At 39.9% G+C, this 18,849-nt stretch overlaps 1 protein-coding gene and 1 long non-coding RNA gene across 3 annotated transcripts in view; both read left to right on the top strand.

Annotated features, from left to right (window-relative positions):
- The window catches only part of LOC111196666 (uncharacterized), a 191,567-nt gene extending 177,362 nt beyond the window's left edge, over positions 1–14,205 (top strand). Inside the window, exons 1-4 of one of the 2 annotated variants that reach the window (XM_049483270.1) lie at positions 1,436–1,636; positions 8,706–9,275; positions 11,335–13,195; positions 14,046–14,205. In XM_049483270.1, the coding sequence (XP_049339227.1) occupies positions 1,590–1,636; positions 8,706–9,275; positions 11,335–11,599 (882 nt within the window). In that variant the 5' untranslated portion in view covers positions 1,436–1,589 and the 3' untranslated portion in view covers positions 11,600–13,195; positions 14,046–14,205. Of the gene's footprint in view, positions 1–1,435; positions 1,637–8,705; positions 9,276–11,334; positions 13,196–14,045 lie in introns of those variants that run through there. The other variant, XM_049483271.1, reaches the window with a different exon arrangement.
- A 406-nt stretch (positions 14,206–14,611) lies between these two features.
- LOC111193563 (uncharacterized) lies at positions 14,612–18,390 on the top strand. The gene is made up of 3 exons (XR_007440633.1): positions 14,612–14,694; positions 16,188–16,237; positions 16,341–18,390. It is a non-coding gene; the product is annotated as an uncharacterized LOC111193563 (long non-coding RNA).
- Positions 18,391–18,849: the final 459 nt, after the last annotated feature.

Genomic DNA, 18,849 nt, shown 5'->3' with positions numbered 1-18,849 from the left:
TACTGTTCATTTCTCAGGGAAAGAGTGAGGGAGGGGTGAGTTTAGAGAGAGTTTAGTGACGCAGTTTAAGAGAAAGTGAAATAAGGTGTATCAGGTGATCAGGAGAGAAGATCTACAGAGGTTCGGATTATCTCGGTAAATTCATTACATTACATTACATTACATTTCATTTGGCAGACGCTTTTGTCCAAAGCGACTTACAATAATGAAGTACAAAAGTAATAGGAATTTAGATAACCCATTTTTAGATAGGGCTTAAAGGAGGTCGAAGGGAAATAAAGGGATAGAGAAGTGAAGGAGGGGAAGAAGGAAATGGGGTTAGAAGTAGTTAGTGTGTTAGAGGTGTTAGGAGAGTAAGTGCTCTTTGAAGAGCTCTGTCTTCAGGAGTCTCTTAAAGATAGCGAGAGATTCTCCTGATCTGGTAGTGGAAGGTAGTTTGTTCCACCATTGGGGAACTCTGTATGAGAACAGTCTGGATTGCTTTGTGTGAGTGTTTGGCAAAGCGAGGCGACGTTCATTGGAGGAGCGCAGCGGCCGGGAGGTAGAGTAAGCCTTCAGGAGTGAGTGCAGGTAGGAAGGAGCCTGTTCTGTCATCACCTTGTAGGCGATTGTAAGAGTTTTAAATTTGATGCGAGCATCAACTGGTAGCCAGTGGAGCTCAATGAGCAGCGGGGTGACATGCGCCCGTTTTGGTTGGTTGAAGACCAGACGTGCTGCTGCATTCTAGATCATTTGGTGTGGTTTTACTACGCAGGCCGGGAGGCCAGTTAGCAGGGCATTGCAGTAGTCGAGGCGTGAGATGACGACTGCTTGTACCAGGAGTTGGGTGGCCTGTTGCGTCAGAAACTGTCTAATTTTCCTGATGTTATAAAGCGCGAAGCGGCAGGATCGAGCAACCGAGGCCACATGGTGCGTGAAGGAGAGAACTAAGAATTCAGAACTAAGGAGAATGTAGAAGATGGACCTGCAGCTTAAAGTAAGAAGATGTTGTGAGTGTTCCTCAGATACAGAACTGTTCTTTCAGCTCAGCTCAGGGTCGGATTACACCTGAAGAACCTGGATCAGATCTGGAGAGAGTCAGATGGAGAAGAGTGGATTTGTGTAAACAGAGTGTAAATATACTGTAATGTTACAAACTACAGCTCAAATAGGAATACATATACATGTTTAATAAATAGGATCATGTAGTTCAGATTGCCGGAGTTTCCGGAATTGCGTCATTACAGGTGTACTGCGGTAAAGGTACAGGTGTGTTGATGTGCAGTAGCGATGTTTGATCAACAGAGGGCAGAAACTCCCCTCAAACTCTGCTGTTGTATAAGCGTGTTTTTGTGCAGTAGCGCTGCTTGACCGGCAGAGGGCAGAAACTCCCCTCAATAAAGCTCCACTCTTCTTTAGAGGAGTGTTTCTAACTCTGCTCCTTTTTTTCAATAAATAAAAACATAATAATTACATTTTCTTATGTTAAATGATTATATTTCAGTAATGTTATAATATTAATGAATATTTTTATAACACTGTTGATATTATAATAACTGATTTATTCACAGGGAACAGCATCTCTGGTGTTCAGCTGAAGCTCCTCCACGATGGAGTCTCATCTCTCCACATCTGGAGGAGAACCCCCTGTCCCACAGTGAGTAACTGAACATCAGTCCTGAACACCAGCTCCACTTATGAGTCTCTGATCCTCGAAGATCTTGTGATAATCCAAAATTCTCCTTCACCATCTGAAGAGTCTTTGTGAAATCATGTGCTGCAGAAAGCATTATATTTAAAATGTAATTAAATTATTTTGCACAATTCAGATCAGCTTTATTGTCACATCAAATGAGTACAGGTGAACAGGTGTGTCACGATTGACCCTGGCGGTTCGCCTCCCAGACACAGGAGGTCGCTCTCTCCTCAGTATTAACTTGCACACCTGTTTTGCTTCTGATCTAATTCTCTCTCTATTTAAGGACACCGCACCTGAGCAGAGGTGCGACGTCTTGTTTGTTTTCTCTACAGCATTTCGAAGCATTTCTTGTTATATCGTGTGGATTCTGGTTATACTGATCTTGTTCCGTTTTTTGACTTCGATTTTTGGATTTCCCTTGCCTGATTTGTTTGCCTGGTTATTTTTTGTGACTATTATTAATAAACCTGCGTTTGGATCCCACTGTCTGGTCTTGTGTGACATAAGACGTCGCCAAGCATGGATCCAGCAGGAATGGAACAGCGGATGGCCAACCAGGAGCAGAAGTTGGAGGAACTAGTTCAGCTGGTCCAAGGTGTGTTACAGCGCATTGCTTCCCCCACAACAGAACAACAACCGGTGGCTGAGGCAGGACAAGCTGTTGCTAATGAGGCGCTGGCTAACCCCCCCTCCTCCTCCGCTTTTATAGCTGTTCCTGAACGCTACGACGGCTCTCCGGACACTTGTAAGAGCTTTCTAATGCAATGCACTCTGTACATTAACCACAACGCACACCAATTTCCCTCTGAGACGGACAAGATTCATTTTGTCATGTCACTACTTACAGGTAAGGCCAAGGAGTGGGCTACTGCCCTGTGGTCTTCTAATAGTTCAGTGTTATGCTCAGAATCCGAGTTTTTGTCGCAGTTCAAAGCAGTGTTTGATCACCCGGCCGCCGGAAAAGAGGTGGGCTTAAGACTGTGCGAGCTCAGACAAGGCACCCGTTCTGCGGCTAGTTACGCCCTAGATTTTCGCACGCTCGCAGCCGGCAGTGGGTGGAGCGAACCCGCGCTGCTCACTGTGTTTCAGCGAGGGTTAAGGGAGGACCTTCAGGCTGAACTCGTTTTTCGCGGGCAGGAACTGACTCTGGATCAGTTCATTCAGACAGCCATTTCCATGGACAATTTGCTGCGAGGCAAACGCAGACTAACACGAGAGCCGAGACCACTCACCAGCGCCAGCCTCTCCACCCCCGCCCCCCAGTGTGAAGCAGAGCCCATGCAGCTGGGAAGAGCACGCCTCACTCCAGAGGAGAAGCTCCGCCGACGCAGGCAAGGTCTATGTTTATACTGCGGCCATGCCGGCCATATCTGTGCTTCCTGCCCCGTCCGTCCCAGTGCTACTGGGGCGGCAGAGGTGAGTCTGACTCAAATCTCTGTTACTCCTAAACATATGATGTTGAAAGTTCAGATTGCTGTGGGTTCAGACAAGTTTTTTGTTTCAGCCCTTGTAGACTCGGGAGCAGCAGGGAACTTCATGGATGTGAATCTGGCCAAGCAACTGCAAGTACCACTTCAAGCCATGGTCACTCAGCTCAGGATCAAAGCCTTGGATGGACGACCACTGGGGCAAGGAACTGTTTCCAAAAGTACAGATGAACTGGTAATGCAAATTGGCCTCTTTCATGAAGAAAGATTGACTTTTTTAATTATTGACTCTCCCGAACATCCCATAATCTTGGGGTACCCCTGGTTAGCCCTACATGACCCCTTGATCTCTTGGAAAATCGGAGAAATTACTAAATGGAGTGACTTTTGTCTTGGGCACTGTATGTCTATTAATTGTTTTGCCACTTCTGTAGAGAGTCCAGAGTTACTTAATCCCATTAACAGCCCTGCTTGTTATTATGATCTAAGGGAGGTATTTAGTAAAGAACGTGCCACTAAACTTCCCCCACATAGACCATGGGATTGTGCCATAGATCTCCTTCCCAACACTATGCCTCCACGCAGCAGGGTGTATCCCTTATCAGAACCAGAAACCCAGGCCCTAGAAACTTACATAGATGAGGCTCTTGCTATGGGCCACATTAGACCCTCCACTTCACCTTGCGCTGCAGGGTTTTTTTTGTTGAAAAAAAAGACGGAGGCCTTCGCCCATGCATTGATTATAGAGGTCTTAATGCTATCTCAGTGAAGTACCCATACCCCTTGCCCTTTGTCCCCTCAGCACTAGAAAAGTTGAGAAATGCAAAGATTTTCACGAAACTTGATCTCAGAAGCGCGTACAATTTAATTCGCATTAGGGCAGGAGATGAATGGAAGACCGCCTTTGTCACCACTAGGGGGCATTATGAGTACCTTGTGATGCCATATGGTCTGGCTATGGCCCCCTCAGTTTTCCAAGCTTTTGTAAATGAGGTGCTCAGGGACATGATTGACAGATGGGTCATAGTATTTATAGACGATATCTTAATTTACTCCTCCACTCTCGAGGAACATATTAACCATGTTAGAGCAGTGTTAAAGCGTCTCCTTAGTAACCAGTTGTTTGTCAAAGCTGAGAAATGCCTGTTTCATGTGCATGAACTATCATTTTTGGGGTACAACATTCAGCCTGGAGGAGTAAGTATGAACTCTGACAAGGTTAGTGCAGTTGTAAACTGGCCCAGACCCAAGACAGTCAAGGAGTTACAGCGTTTTTTGGGGTTTGCCAACTTTTATAGGCGATTCATTAGAGGGTTTAGCTCCACTGCTGCCCCACTCACCACCATGCTCAAGGGTAAAAGCAAAACCCTCAATTGGTCTACAGCTGCAGAACAGGCTTTTTTAGCCCTAAAAACCAAGTTTACCACTGCTCCCATACTTAGACACCCTAATCCAGAGTTACCTTTTGAGGTGGAAGTTGATGCATCAGATACAGGAGTAGGGGCTGTACTATCACAACGCTCAGGCATCCCACTCAAATTGCATCCTTGCGCATACTTTTCTCGTAAGCTTAGCGATGCGGAAAGGAACTATGACATTGGAAACAGAGAGCTTCTAGCCATGAAATACGCCTTAGAAGAATGGCGTCACTGGCTAGAGGGAGCTAGCCACCCATTTGTAGTATACACTGATCATCGTAATTTAGAGTATATTAGAACAGCCAAACGATTGAACTCTAGACAGGCTCGTTGGTCGTTATTTTTCAACCGTTTCGACTTTTCAGTGACCTATCGTCCAGGCTCTAAGAATGTTAAGGCAGATGCTCTCTCCCGTATGTTCTCAGACTCCGAACAGGCTAACAGTAGCAATCATGAGACCATCCTGTCCCCTTCTTGTGTTGTAGCTCCGGTAGTTTGGGATATTGATACAGAGATCCAACTAGAATTGGCAAATGAACCCACCCCAGAGAATTGTCCAGTCGGGAAATCGTTCGTCCCTACTTCCCTGCGTAACCGTGTTCTCAATTTGGTACATTCCACTCCCAGTTCTGGTCATCCAGGTATAGTTCGCACTGCTGAGGTACTACACCGCAAGTACTGGTGGCCCTCTTCTATGGAGGATGGTGCACATTATGTACAAAATTGTGAAACCTGTGCTCAGTGTAAAACGCCCCGTTCACCTCCTGCAGGTTTATTAGTGCCTTTAGAAATCCCACGTCGCCCATGGTCACACTTAGGCATAGACTTTATCACTGACTTGCCTCCCTCTAGGGGTTACACCACCATTCTTGTCATTATAGACCGATTCTCCAAATCTTGCCGGCTAATCCCACTCAAAAAACTCCCCACTGCTTGGGAGACAGCAGAAGCTTTGTTGGAGAATGTGTTTAGATTTTTTTACCAGAAGACATTGTATCTGACAGGGGCCCGCAGTTTACCTCCCGAGTATGGCATGATTTTTGTAAAACACTTAACATTCATGTAAGCCTTACTTCAGGATATCACCCTAATTCAAATGGCCAAGTAGAAAGACTTAACCAGGAGATTGGACGTTTTTTACGCTCCTATTGTTCTCGCAATCAAAACGATTGGAGTTCCTTCATCCTTTGGGCGGAATATGCTCAAAATTCTTTGATCAGCTCCTCCACCGGACTAACACCTTTTCAGTGTGTTTTGGGATACCAACCCCCGTTTCTCCCTTTTGACACAGAATCTAGTCATATTCCTACAGTTACTGAGTGGAAGGAGAGGAGTGAACAAACCTGGGAGGAGGCTCATGTGCGGCTCCAGCGTGCAGTTCGTCGGATGAAGACTCAGGCTGATCGAAGAAGAAGGGCAGCTCCAAACTTCCAAATTGGACAAAGGGTCTGGTTGTCTACAAGAGATTTGAAACTGAAACTTCCCTCAAAGAAGTTAAGTCCTCGCTTTATAGGCCCCTTTAGAATTGTCAAACAGGTTACACCCGTGTCTTATCAGTTAGCCCTGCCAGCAAATTATCGTATTGCTCCCACTTTCCATGTCTCTCTGCTCAAACCTGTTTCTTCTTCTTTACAGAACCCAGGGTCAGTGACTGAGCCTCCGCCCCCGCTGGACATTGATGGTGCTCCCGCCTATAGTGTAAACTCTCTTTTGGACTCCAAGCTCCGTAGGGGTCGACTCTTCTATCTAGTGGACTGGGAGGGTTACGGTCCGGAAGAACGGTCTTGGGTTCCAGCCTGTGACATCCTTGACCCTTCTTTGATATCTGATTTTCATAGGGATCATCCCAGTCGGCCAGCTCCCAGACCCAGGGGTCGCCCCCGGCGTAGAGTTAGAGAGTCGGCGGGAGCCGACCGTCAGGAGGGGGGTGATGTCACGATTGACCCTGGCGGTTCGCCTCCCAGACACAGGAGGTCGCTCTCTCCTCAGTATTAACTTGCACACCTGTTTTGCTTCTGATCTAATTCTCTCTCTATTTAAGGACACCGCACCTGAGCAGAGGTGCGACGTCTTGTTTGTTTTCTCTACAGCATTTCGAAGCATTTCTTGTTATATCGTGTGGATTCTGGTTATACTGATCTTGTTCCGTTTTTTGACTTCGATTTTTGGATTTCCCTTGCCTGATTTGTTTGCCTGGTTATTTTTTGTGACTATTATTAATAAACCTGCGTTTGGATCCCACTGTCTGGTCTTGTGTGACAAGGTGAGTGAAAAACGTGGGCGCATGATCCCCACGTTGTGTTGTGAAATTTACAGTAAATAACAGGCAGTAATTGACAAGTAACTTACTGTGAAATAAAATCACAGTAACTAACTGGCAGCATTTAAACAGTATTTTACTGTGAACCAAAATCCAATCACAGTAACTAACTGGCTGAAACTTAACAGTTAGTTACTGTAAAAACAAAAATCAATGTTAAAAAAAAGACACAGCAGAGACACGGCAAACTTTTTAAAAAAAAATTCCCTCAGTATGTGAAAAACAACAGTTTAATCTAATTGTTTTGCCAGACAAACTCTGAAGTCCCTTCAGAAAGTAACGACGAATGAAGTATATGAAGAATATGAATGGGTTTATATATGATGTTTTCCGCTTTACAGTTCTTCCAGTTTTCTGGCTTTTCTTGAACTTTTAGCTGCACTTGCTGGAGTCAGGATTCATTCTGACAAGAATCCAAACCGAAATGAAAATGAAAGTTAATATACAGAATCACCAAACTGGTTTGTTAAGCACAGGATATTAATAAGAGGCTCTCAGGGCAAGTCAAAGTTTTTTATAGAAAAAAAAAACTCTTAATTGAAAAATACAGGACAAACACAGAACATTTAAGAGCAATTTTTAAAGTTAAACAGGCAAGTCTGGCAAACATTTAAATCTAATTAAAATTTAGGTTAGCTTAGTTTTTTTTTTTTTTTGCAACTTGCTTTTTCATCTAGCAGTCTTATTCTGATTTCAATACTTTGACTACTGTGACATAAAAAATATAATTAGATTTATATTTTAGTTAGTCAAGAGACAGCATTATGCAATATGATACTTACATGGAATTGTGGCTTTAGTGCTGCTCCACTTTTCAAACTTCTTCTTCTTCTTCTTCTTCTTCTTCTTCTTCAGGTTGTAGGTAGGTTGAATCCAACATGAATCTAAATTATTGTCCATTAGTGGATTATTACAGTGTATTACTGTGATTTTCTATAGTAGTAGGATTATTACTCTGAATTTCTACAGTAATAGGATTATTACTGTGATTTTATCATTTTCCAGTTAATTACTGTGGTTTTGGCTGCATTCAGAGTATAATACTGTAAACGTATTTACAGTAGTTAATTGTGCAGGAACACAGTATACTACTGTGGATTTCACAGCATTTTTGACAGTGTATATACAAATATATTGAATGTAAAATAGAATAGAATATAAATATACACTTAACATATTTACTTACATATTAATGTACACTATGAATTATTGGTCAGAATCACGTCTATTATTAGCTTCTACATACTTTTCCAGTTTATAGATCATTTTCTGCAAACAGATCTGTGCCCTGTTTTTTTTTCTTTTATTTGTTTGTTGATGAATAGACTGAAGCTATAATATAAAAGTATGTAAGTGTGCTACATATATAAAACATAAAACATTTTTAAACAAAGTTGATGTTTGTTCGATCATATCAGTGGGCTTTGCTTAAGTGACAAAACTCAAAAATAACAAAACTGACAAATGAAAAAGTTTATTTAATCACCAAAAAAAGAAAAAAATTATAAACTTTTTGACTATGTTCACTGACAACCAGAGTGATGTCACTTCAGATCTGTGACCATGCTGACTGTATTAAAACAAACAAAAACGTCAAGAAATGCCTAATAATGCTTGTTGGCTCGTCAAAACTTGACAATAAAAGGAACAAAGAAGAGGGTATATATAGGCTGGGAATAATGTAAAATTAATGAATAATCAGGTTACTGAGACTAAGTAAGTGTCATTTGATGATTTTGGCAAAATTTGTCCTTAATGTCATTTTTTCCCTTCACACTACTTTTACTTAGTACTTAGTAGTTTTGGAATCAGTACTTTTACACATTTACTTGAATAAAAGTTTCATTTTATCTCTTTTACAGACTACAGACATCCACAGCAGAACCTTCAGAACCAGGCAGTGTGTCTGTGCAGAGCAACATGTCAATGTCAAATACTTATAACTTCAGTAAAGAAGAAGATCCTTCAGAGTCTAGCTGTGTGTCTATAAAGAGTAACAAGTCACTGGTCAATCCTTATGACTTCAGTAAAAAAGAAGATCCTCCAGAGTCTAGCTGTGTGTCTATGAAGAGTAACAAGTCACTGGTCAATCCTTATGACTTCAGTAAAGAAGAAGATCCTCCAGAGTCTAGCTGTGTGTCTATGAAGAGTAACAAGTCACTGGTCAATCCTTATGACTTCAGTAAAGAAGAAGATCCTCCAGAGTCTAGCTGTGTGTCTATGAAGAGTAACAAGTCACTGGTCAATCCTTATGACTTCAGTAAAGAAGAAGATCCTCCAGAGTCTAGCTGTGTGTCTATGAAGAGTAACAAGTCACTGGTCAATCCTTGTAACTTCAGAAATAAAGAGCCCAGCTGTGTGTTTGTGAAGAGCGACAACGCAGTTTTTGAACCTCCTGACTTGAGTACTGGAGAACCTGGTATTAATCCAAGGTGAGACACAAACTTGTATGACCACCATCAGACTGAAATGTATTTAAGTTTACTTCTTATTACAGCAGATAAAAGAGAGCATTCTGTTTACCATTAACATGAGTGATAATCCATATCACAGTGTGTGTAAGTCAGAATTGTATGATGTGGGTAAAAAGTGAGCTCTTGGATAACACTGTTGGATCTTTTGATAACGATATGAAACAATCAATTATACCTGGTTCATTACGACAACCTACATATATCATGCTTCCAATGAATATGTTTATCATAAAAATAAAAATATTTAATCAGCAATTACACACTTAATATAGTTAATGGCATCAGTCCCACCTTTTCTCCTTTGATTAAGATTATTATTTCTTTAATTGAATTAACTTTACACAAAATATTACATTGATAGAAAGATTTTCAGGACTGGGCAGTAGTCAGATACATGCACATTAAAAATAAAAGAGGCTTTATTACTGCAAACATCTAACAAATATCTACATTAGTAACAGCAAGAATGAAATGCTAAAGAGCAACATAACAAACAGATACAGAACCAGTCAACTGAGAAATAAGGGCTAGACATAGTGTTGCCAAATCCTCAGTAAGGAAAGTAGCTATTGGCTGTCCTAAAAGTCGCTAGAAGTCGCTAAATGACATCATCACCTAATTTGCATAATACATGTTTTTGAAGCTGTAAAGGATTAACATTGTGAGGGAGAAAAAAGTGAGTAAAAACACTCTAAATATGTTAGAAATGTTAAAAATGAACTTTAACAAATGAACAACTTCTGTTGCTTTTTAAATTTCATTAACCACGTTTTTATTTATTTATTTAAGTTTTCTTAAGTTTTCTTTATTTTTAAACCAGTTATAGACAAATTGTTCAATGGTTCAATAGATATTTAGCTTTTTACAAAGAGTCAGATACTGTTGAAGAGGTGAGTAACAGGCTATGTGGTGAATGAGGTGAGTGACTGAGACTGAGACTGTGGGAGTTAAATTCAGTGATTTCTTTTCATGTCACACTGAAGACACATATATATTTATATCCTGCTTTGTAAATAGGGGGCAGGGGCAGTCAGTGCTGGCTGTGGGCACACGCGGTTTATTTACAGTGTGTTCGTGGAGCGGAGAAGGTATGTTCTGACTGTGAGAGACTGCACTGTGAGTGTTGTGGGCGGGGCTCATGGCACACGCTGCTCGCTGCGAACAGTGACTGAAGAGCATGTGTGTTCATCTCAGAGTCGCCAAAAGTCTCCAAAAGTCGCTTTTTTACAAAAAAAGTCACTAAAGGGTCTTAAAAGTCACTAAATATAGCGACAAAGTCACTAAGTTGGCAACACTGGCTAGACAAAAATCTAAGTCAAAAACAGAAGAAGAAAGTCAAAACCAATCAAAAACAAAAAAAAAAGCTTAGTAATGTTAGAAGGTTAGCCCAAACTTGGCAATTAACTTAATAAAGGAGATTATATATAGGCAGGAAACAGGTGAAAACAACCAATATTCAGGTGCCTGAGACCAAGTGAGTGTCATGTGATCATGATCAGGAGTCATGTGGGTGTCAGAAGAATTATGAAAAATGAAGTCCGGATCAGCTTTGAAGACAGAGGGTAGCGTAATAAAGATTTAGGAGTTTAAGAGACAAGAAGGTAAATGTTTGATCCAGTAGTGGATGAAAATAATAATTTTTTTTAATGTATTTTGTCATTTTAAAAGAGAAATTAATCAATTAATTATTACAAGTAATTAATTTAGAATTAATATTAATTTATCTCCACACTATAACAGATTAATAAAAGATAATACATGTAAAATATAATAGCAGTGACATAAAACACAAATAGCTAGTCTATTTTAAGGCTACCAAACAAACAATGTGTTTACTTTATTCTGAAAAACAGTATTTTCACTGTTCTGCATTTCAAGTCAAAAGCCTTTGTATTAAATGTTTCTACTTTGCATAGTTTATATGTTACTTTATAGAGTGTGATACTGGAAAATTAGTGAGTTCTGAAAACCTTATCTTCATATATTTGACATTTAGACATTTCATCTTTCTTAACAGGGGGAGGAGTGGTCTGATCCAGGATCAGTACAGTTGTGGAGTGTGTGAGCAGGTTCTGACAGATCCAGTCTCGATCACCTGTGAACACAGTTTCTGCAGACGGTGTATCAACAGCTTCTGGAACAGAACTGCTCTGTCAGGAGACTTTATCTGTCCCTGTTGCAGAAAGAGATCTAGAACACGTCCTGCTCTACATCCACACATAGAGGAGTCTATAAATCAGGATTCCTACCAACCAGTGGATGATGTTCTGCAGAGAATATAACAGAAACACAAAACCAGCATGAAGAACAAATACGAGAGCTTATATGAAGTAATCAAAACACCACAGAATAGAACCCTCCTGAACAGGATTTACACTCAGCTCTACATCATAGAGGGAGAGAGTGAAGGAGTGAATGAAGAACATGAGGTTCTACAGATGGAGAGAAAAAAAGAAGATACTTACAGAACACTCCAATTAACTGCTCAGATATTTTTAAACCTGTAGAAGATCCTGAAGAAAAAACTAAGGACAAGAACATTAGAGCTGCAATGGATAGTGGCCTCAGAAAAAGCAAAAGTATAGAAGATAAAGAGATCCGAACTGTTCTGACTAAAGGAATTGCTGGAATTGGGAAAACTGTCTCTGTGCAGAAGTTCATTCTGGACTGGGCTGAAGGAAAGGCCAATCATGACGTAGATTTCATGTTTGTGCTTCGGTTCCGAGAGCTGAACCTGATTATCAGTTGATCAGTACAGTCTTCATACACTTCTGTGTGCCTTCCACCCTGATCTCAAAGATCTGGACCCTAAGATCTATGATACATGCAGAGTTGTGTTCATCTTTGATGGACTGGATGAAAGTAGAATTCCACTGAACTTTGAGGAGTGTGAGAAAGTATCTGACATAACCATGACATCATCATTTGCTGTGTTGATTACAAACCTTCTCAAAGGAGAGCTGCTGCCCTCTGCTCACGTCTGGATAACCTCCCGCCCAGCAGCAGCCAATCAGATTCCTTCTTGGTACATCAGCCGTGTGACAGAAATTCAGGGGTTTAATGAGCCACAGAAGGAGGAGTACTTCAGGAAGAGGATCAGTGACCAAGACCAAGCCCAGAAAATCATCTCCCACATTAAGGCAGCGAGGAGCCTCCACATCATGTGCCACATCCCCGTCTTCTGCTGGATCTCAGCCACTATGCTTCAGCGAATCCTGAGACAGAGTGATACAGAAATCCCTAAAACTCATAAAAATGCTTATAGTAATCCAGAGGAATTGCTGGAATCCAACAGAACTGTGCTTCTGAAACTGGCTAAACTGGCTTTTAATCAGCTCATGAAGGGGAACGTGATGTTCTATGAAGAGGACCTGAGAGAGAGCGGTATTGATCTCACAGAGGCCTCAGTGTATTCTGGGATCTGCACTGAGATCTTTAGGGAGGAATGTGTGCTTTATCAGAGGAAGGTCTACAGCTTTGTTCATCTGAGCTTTCAGGAGTTTCTGGCTGCTCTCTATGTGTTTCACTGCTACTTGATCAAGAAAATGAAGGAGCTGGAAGTTTTTAATTATATGTCTGCAGGACACAAAACATATGGGGAAAAAATGTAATTTCTGGTTAATTTTATCCATAAATCTTATTAGAATATTCATGTGAAGCTTGTCTTCATTGTTTGACCTGTACTATGTTTCTTCTTATTTTGCAGACTAGCAGACTGTAGTCTCACCATAGTACACTGTGAAACTCTCTGCTCTGCTCTGAAATCAGAAAACTCCTTCCTGATAGAGCTGGACCTCAAAAAAAAACCTGCAGGATTCAGGAGTGGAGCTGCTCTCAGCTGGACTGAAAGGTTTGCACTGTAAACTGCAGACACTCAGGTGAGCTTTCCTGTCAATTAGGGGTGTGCCATAGAATACCATACACAGTATCATCTTTATTTGAAACAACATTTTTTTTGTTATTTGTTGTGAAGCTTTAAGAGTTTTTTTTTTAGGATAATTAGTTCAACACTTCTAAACTTTGTTTCTACTGAATTTTTTAAAATGTTTATGTGAAATCTACATTTTTAAAATAAATATAGTGTTTTGTCATATTTCCAAGAATACCGTTTCCTACCTCTGCTGTCAAAACATTAATAAAAGAGGGGGAAAAGTTAAATGCTGTAACAGTTTACTCTAAACTCAAAATAACATTGTAATTTTACAACTGTCCTGTAATTGTTACGGTTACATGTAATTTTATAATATTTTATAAAACCCTTATTATGTGTTTTCTAGCACGGCACATTTTGTTGTCGTTCAGGAGAGAGAAATCTGCTGTATTGTTGCATAAAGACACATATTAAACAAAGCCAAATGATGAGCAAATGCCAGTACATTTGTCATAAATGCAAATGCTAAATTCTTCAGTACAAATCTTCCATTCAGATGTTCTCTTTTGTATGTATTGTAGGATGTGTTCACTCCAGTGTTTTGTTATTAACCTCAGAATGATGTTACTTTTTTAAGCTGTTTGATATATGTGTATGATGTATTTACATTATTAAGGACCGAACAATATAAAGGGCCAAGAAGAGCCATTTCAGCTCCGTCAAGTTACAGGAACTGTTGGGGGAGTAGGGGTGGACAGCACTAATTAATATAACAAAAAACTTAGTTTTATAGTTTAAGCCCTTATCATTCTCTGAAAATAGCCTCTTTTATTGTAATATTTGTTTAACTTTGGCAGACTGCCATTCTGTCATCTTGGTGAAAAGACGTGTGAAACTTTGGGATCAGTTGAAAAACTCCTCCCTGAAAGATCTGGACCTCAGTAACAATGATCTGCAGGACTTAGGAGTGGAGCTGCTCTCTGCTGGACTAAAGAGTTCACACTGTAAACTGCAGACACTTGGGTCAGTGTTTCAGTTAATTTCTTTGTGAATGTTAAATATTAAACTCTAGCATTAAATCTTAAAACTAATTATTAAAGAATTAAGAAATCAAATATAAACATAGTTAACACATCCCATGCACACCTTAAAAACTGCTGATATGAGATATGCATTTCTTTGATATATTTTCTACACTCTCTAACTCTGTATTGTAATGATGATGTTAAACATAATTTTTGCTATTGAATTTCAAATTAAATAATTTTACTGATAGAATGTTACAATTTTCATTCAGATTTTGTCTTGTAATAACAATACTTTTTGTTTTTCTCTGCAGATTAATATATGGTTGTATGAAGGCTGTGTTTCTCTGGCTACTGCACTGAATTCAAACCCCTCCCACCGGAAAGACTTGGATCTGACCTACAACCATCCAGGAGATTCAGTAGTAAAGCTGCTCTCTGCTAGACTGCAGGATCCACACTGCACACTCAACACACTCAGGTATGGACAAATCATAGGTGCATGTGTATGTGTGTGTGTGTTGATTGCTTTTTTCAGTAAATATGCAAAAATTTTAATTTACACCCTGCAACCTATTTTAGAGGGCTTTTAATACACTAAAAAAATTATTAATTCATTAGAAAGAAACGTGAAATATAAGAAGTGAATTTCTCTTTTTCATTATACTAGTATAATTAGTATATGAATAAAGTTCATAATATAAACATTGTAAAATTAGTGACCTTGTCAGGGTTGACCCAGGCAGAGAGACGAGGAGGCGGACGTATATGCAGGTATGGCGAGAAATTTATTAAATAAGTAAATAAACAAATAAACAAAGAACAGCGAAACAAACCAAAACAAACTAGGGAGACTAGAGAACATAAATAAAACAAACAAGAGATAATAAGAATAACTAAACTAGACGGGGCAAGGGAGTAGACAAGAAAACTAAACAGGGAACTAGAAAATAAACAGAGATAAACACAGAACAAGGGACTCGGGCTAAGGCTATGAAAACACTGAGAACAGAGAAACGCAGAGGGACAGACAACGGGAGACAGTGCAAAGACCGACAGAGGACAAGTAACAGAGGAAGTCTATTTAACTAAACAGGAAACACACTGGGAGTGGAAACACCTGGGGAAGGGGTGGAGCTACAAATGAGACATGAGGTAATGGAAAATCACAGGCAGAACACAGGGGCACGGGTCACATGGGACAACACAGGCACGAGGACAGACAGGAAACAGGGCCAGGCGTGACAGACCTGGTTTGGAATCTGAAAATATTGCATTACATTATGTTACTCTATGTGTAATTTCTGAATTGAACAGAATTACAAAAAAACTTTACTGTAGTGATAACTGTTTCAGTAACTACATCAGCATAACTGTACAGTGGGCAGTTATTGGAATGTTGAAAAAACAGCATATTATCATAGCTTTGGACACATTTTTAGTATTTAAATGTATGGCATGTATTCTGCGCTTCTACAATTGTATGGAAAACTTCAAGCACCTTTGCTGTGTAGATATTATTGTACTTTTATAGATGATACTTATAAATGTTTCTTCTCTTTATAAAATGTCAAAAGCCTCTGTGAATTATTTAAAATGTTCTTATGAAGTTGAAAAAAGCATGGGAATTTTCAAAAAGAAATGGTTAAAGAGATCATTTGTTACCTTCAATTATTTAGAAATTTTAGAAATTCAGCCTCAGGTTCTTCCCAGTTCTGGAAAGAGTTAATTTGCAACAACATTCAATTGTCTCATACTGGTCACAGAATATTTAATATGGCACCTCATGGCAAAGAACTCTCCTCTCTGAGGATGTGACAAATTTGGTGTCAGTTTGTTTGACATGAACTGGTGCTGTGTATCACCAACTTAATTTGGTTCTCATTATAGATACATAACTTGTCTATTTACTTGTTTGTGCTTATTTTATACAACTTTTATCATTACTACATTCTGTTTGTGTTGTGTGTCTAGGGTGGAACATGGAGGGAAAATCAGAATCAAACCAAAGAAATCAAAGAAATGTAAGTACACACACACACTCTACATACATACAAAAATACTCACATACACTCTCTATCTCTCTGTATCTCTTGAGTGTGTGTAATGTGTGTTCTTGTGTTTTAGATGGCTGTGATTTTACACTGGATCCAAACACAGTACACCCTAGTCTAGGGTGACCTAGTGAGGACACCCTAGTTAGGACAACAGGACGGTGATGAGAGGAGAGAAGCTGCAGTCGTATCCTGATCATCCAGAGAGATTTGATAAGTGGGAGCAGGTTCTGAGTAGAGAGAGTGTTACTGGGCGCTGTTACTGGGAGGCTGAGTGGAGCGGCAGAGGAGTTTTTGTATCTGTAAGTTATAAAACCATCAGCAGGACAGGAGAAGAATCAAACTGTCGGTTTGGAGGAAATATAAACTCCTGGTGTCTGAGCTGCTCTGATTACAGTTACTCTGTTCATCACAATCTGAACTACACTAAACTCCGCCCTCCTCCCTCTGGCTGTAGGAAAATAGGAGTGTATGTGGACTGTCCTGCCGGCATTCTGTCCTTCTACGGCGTCTCCTCTAATACACACACACTTATACACATTCAGCACCACCTTTACTCAGCCCCTCTATGCATGATTCACTATTCATGAAGACTCCTCAGTGTCTGTGTGTGAGATAGATTAACCTTCCCTCTGTTTGTGAGCGTGAGTATGAGAGAGTATGAGTAAGTAGGACTGTAAGTGTGAGTATGAGTGTAGTGATGTCAGGGCCCTGGTCATATCACCACCTACTCAAAACACTTGAGAACATAAAACACAGACATTGATAAGATTGACATAGTACTTACCTGGTTCCTGAAGGAATGGCAGCGCACGAGCCACCAAGGTTCTTAAGGACTTGGTAGAGAACAAGGGTCTGAAAAAAAGAGGAAAACAATGTAAAAACATCTGAACATTGCATAATATACTTTCCTAAAAGTCCAAAGTGTTGCATGCATGTATTCTATTATGTAAATAATTTAAAATAACTCTTGCCCACCTGCTTGCAATGTAATTATCTAATGGTTTAATATGGGGTGAGCTATTTGAGTATTTAAGAGCAGGTGGGCACGCTAAAGGGGGTTTCTCTAGATTAAGCATGACTTTATGCCGATAGGAAATTGTTGGATTGGGAGCACTTTGAGCAAGTTGCTCAAGTGTCGAGAAGGTGGTAGCTACAGTGCCACTGTAGCAGATAGCTTGGAAAACAATTCTTCCTCTCTCTGTCTATTTTGCCTTTGTCTTCCTCACAGAGTTGAGGAATGCCAAGTAATTTCCCTTCATCTCAATGTGAAGAACTTCAAAAAAGTAACCGATCAATGGCCAATCCAGTTTACAGCCCATTTTTCTGGGCCAGGTTTAAAACTAACCATAGTATTAACACTCTATGTCAGCAATTGAGTTTTTCAAAACAACAATCATAAAAGCATTATGGATAGAATGTTTACTTCTCTTCCACCCAATTGAGACTAGATAAGACTCCATAAAAGCACCATAAAATTTACACACACACACAAACCCTTCAAACCACAAACACTCTGTGACCCTTCAATGAAATTATCAAACTGTTAGAAATGTGATGTGCAACTCTGTCGGAAAGGAACTTTCTTGGAGCAGTACTCTTCACAACAATGTTTTGTATTGCTCTTAATTTTCCACGAATCAAGACACATTCCAGTGTTTTGAAGGACTTGTAATCAAATCGTAATCCTAAGGCTTTTCCTTTTTAGGATATGCACTGATATGCAACTTAATGTGTAAGGTGATTGGGCCTTAGTGTAATGCCACAAACTCAGGGAACATATCATAATCTTAGGATCAACATGCCATTAGGGGGCACACCTCAAATAAGAAACTGGGACACAGCAGTTTAGTGCAATGTGTTTTCGGGAAGCAGTGTAGATGTCACTTTTAGCTTACGGCTGTAGCTGTTTTTTTTTTTTTTTTTAGGATTAATGATTTTTGTTAGTAATCTTTACGAACAGTTATTTTTGACTAATTAAGTTCAGGTCAAGCTTACAACGCTGACCTCACCAAGGTCCGAGTGCATTAGCACTATTAGTCAACTAAGTTTTTTATCATTTTTTTTTAAATACTTGTGTTATGGAGCTTTTTCTGGTTTACTAAGGGAATCACCTCATTAACCAACAGCAAGTTTCTGTCATGAAGTTTGAACAGGAGTCACACAGCCTGCCACTTGGAGCATCCACCAGAGAAAGCTAACTCTGGTCATTTGGATTCACCATCATTTTTCCTGGAGGTACACAAGGGAACCTCCTTGCAGTGTGAGACAGTAGTGTCTCAGCCCCCAAAACCAGTCAACTCAAAGTAAAGCGCTGGTTATTATCTCTGTTCTCTGGTGGCATTCTGTTGGTTGGTCTAGCTTGGTTTTCTGGTTAAAGTATTTTTTTTTTTTGCATACAGTCGTCACCCTTTTGAGGTCGTTTGGCGAACCATTGTGAAGCTCCGTAACTCTTAACAATCCATTACTATTAGGAGGCTATTAAGTTTAGTTGGTGGCATTTTATAACCTTTAGTTATTTGTAGCTGGTAGTATGGTGTTGAAGTAGATTTATTTATGAGTACTGGTTGTTTTTTATTTGG

This window comes from Astyanax mexicanus, chromosome 9 (assembly GCF_023375975.1).
Source record: "Astyanax mexicanus isolate ESR-SI-001 chromosome 9, AstMex3_surface, whole genome shotgun sequence".
Lineage (NCBI taxonomy): Eukaryota > Metazoa > Chordata > Actinopteri > Characiformes > Acestrorhamphidae > Astyanax > Astyanax mexicanus.
This window is presented reverse-complemented; position numbering and strand designations above follow the sequence as displayed.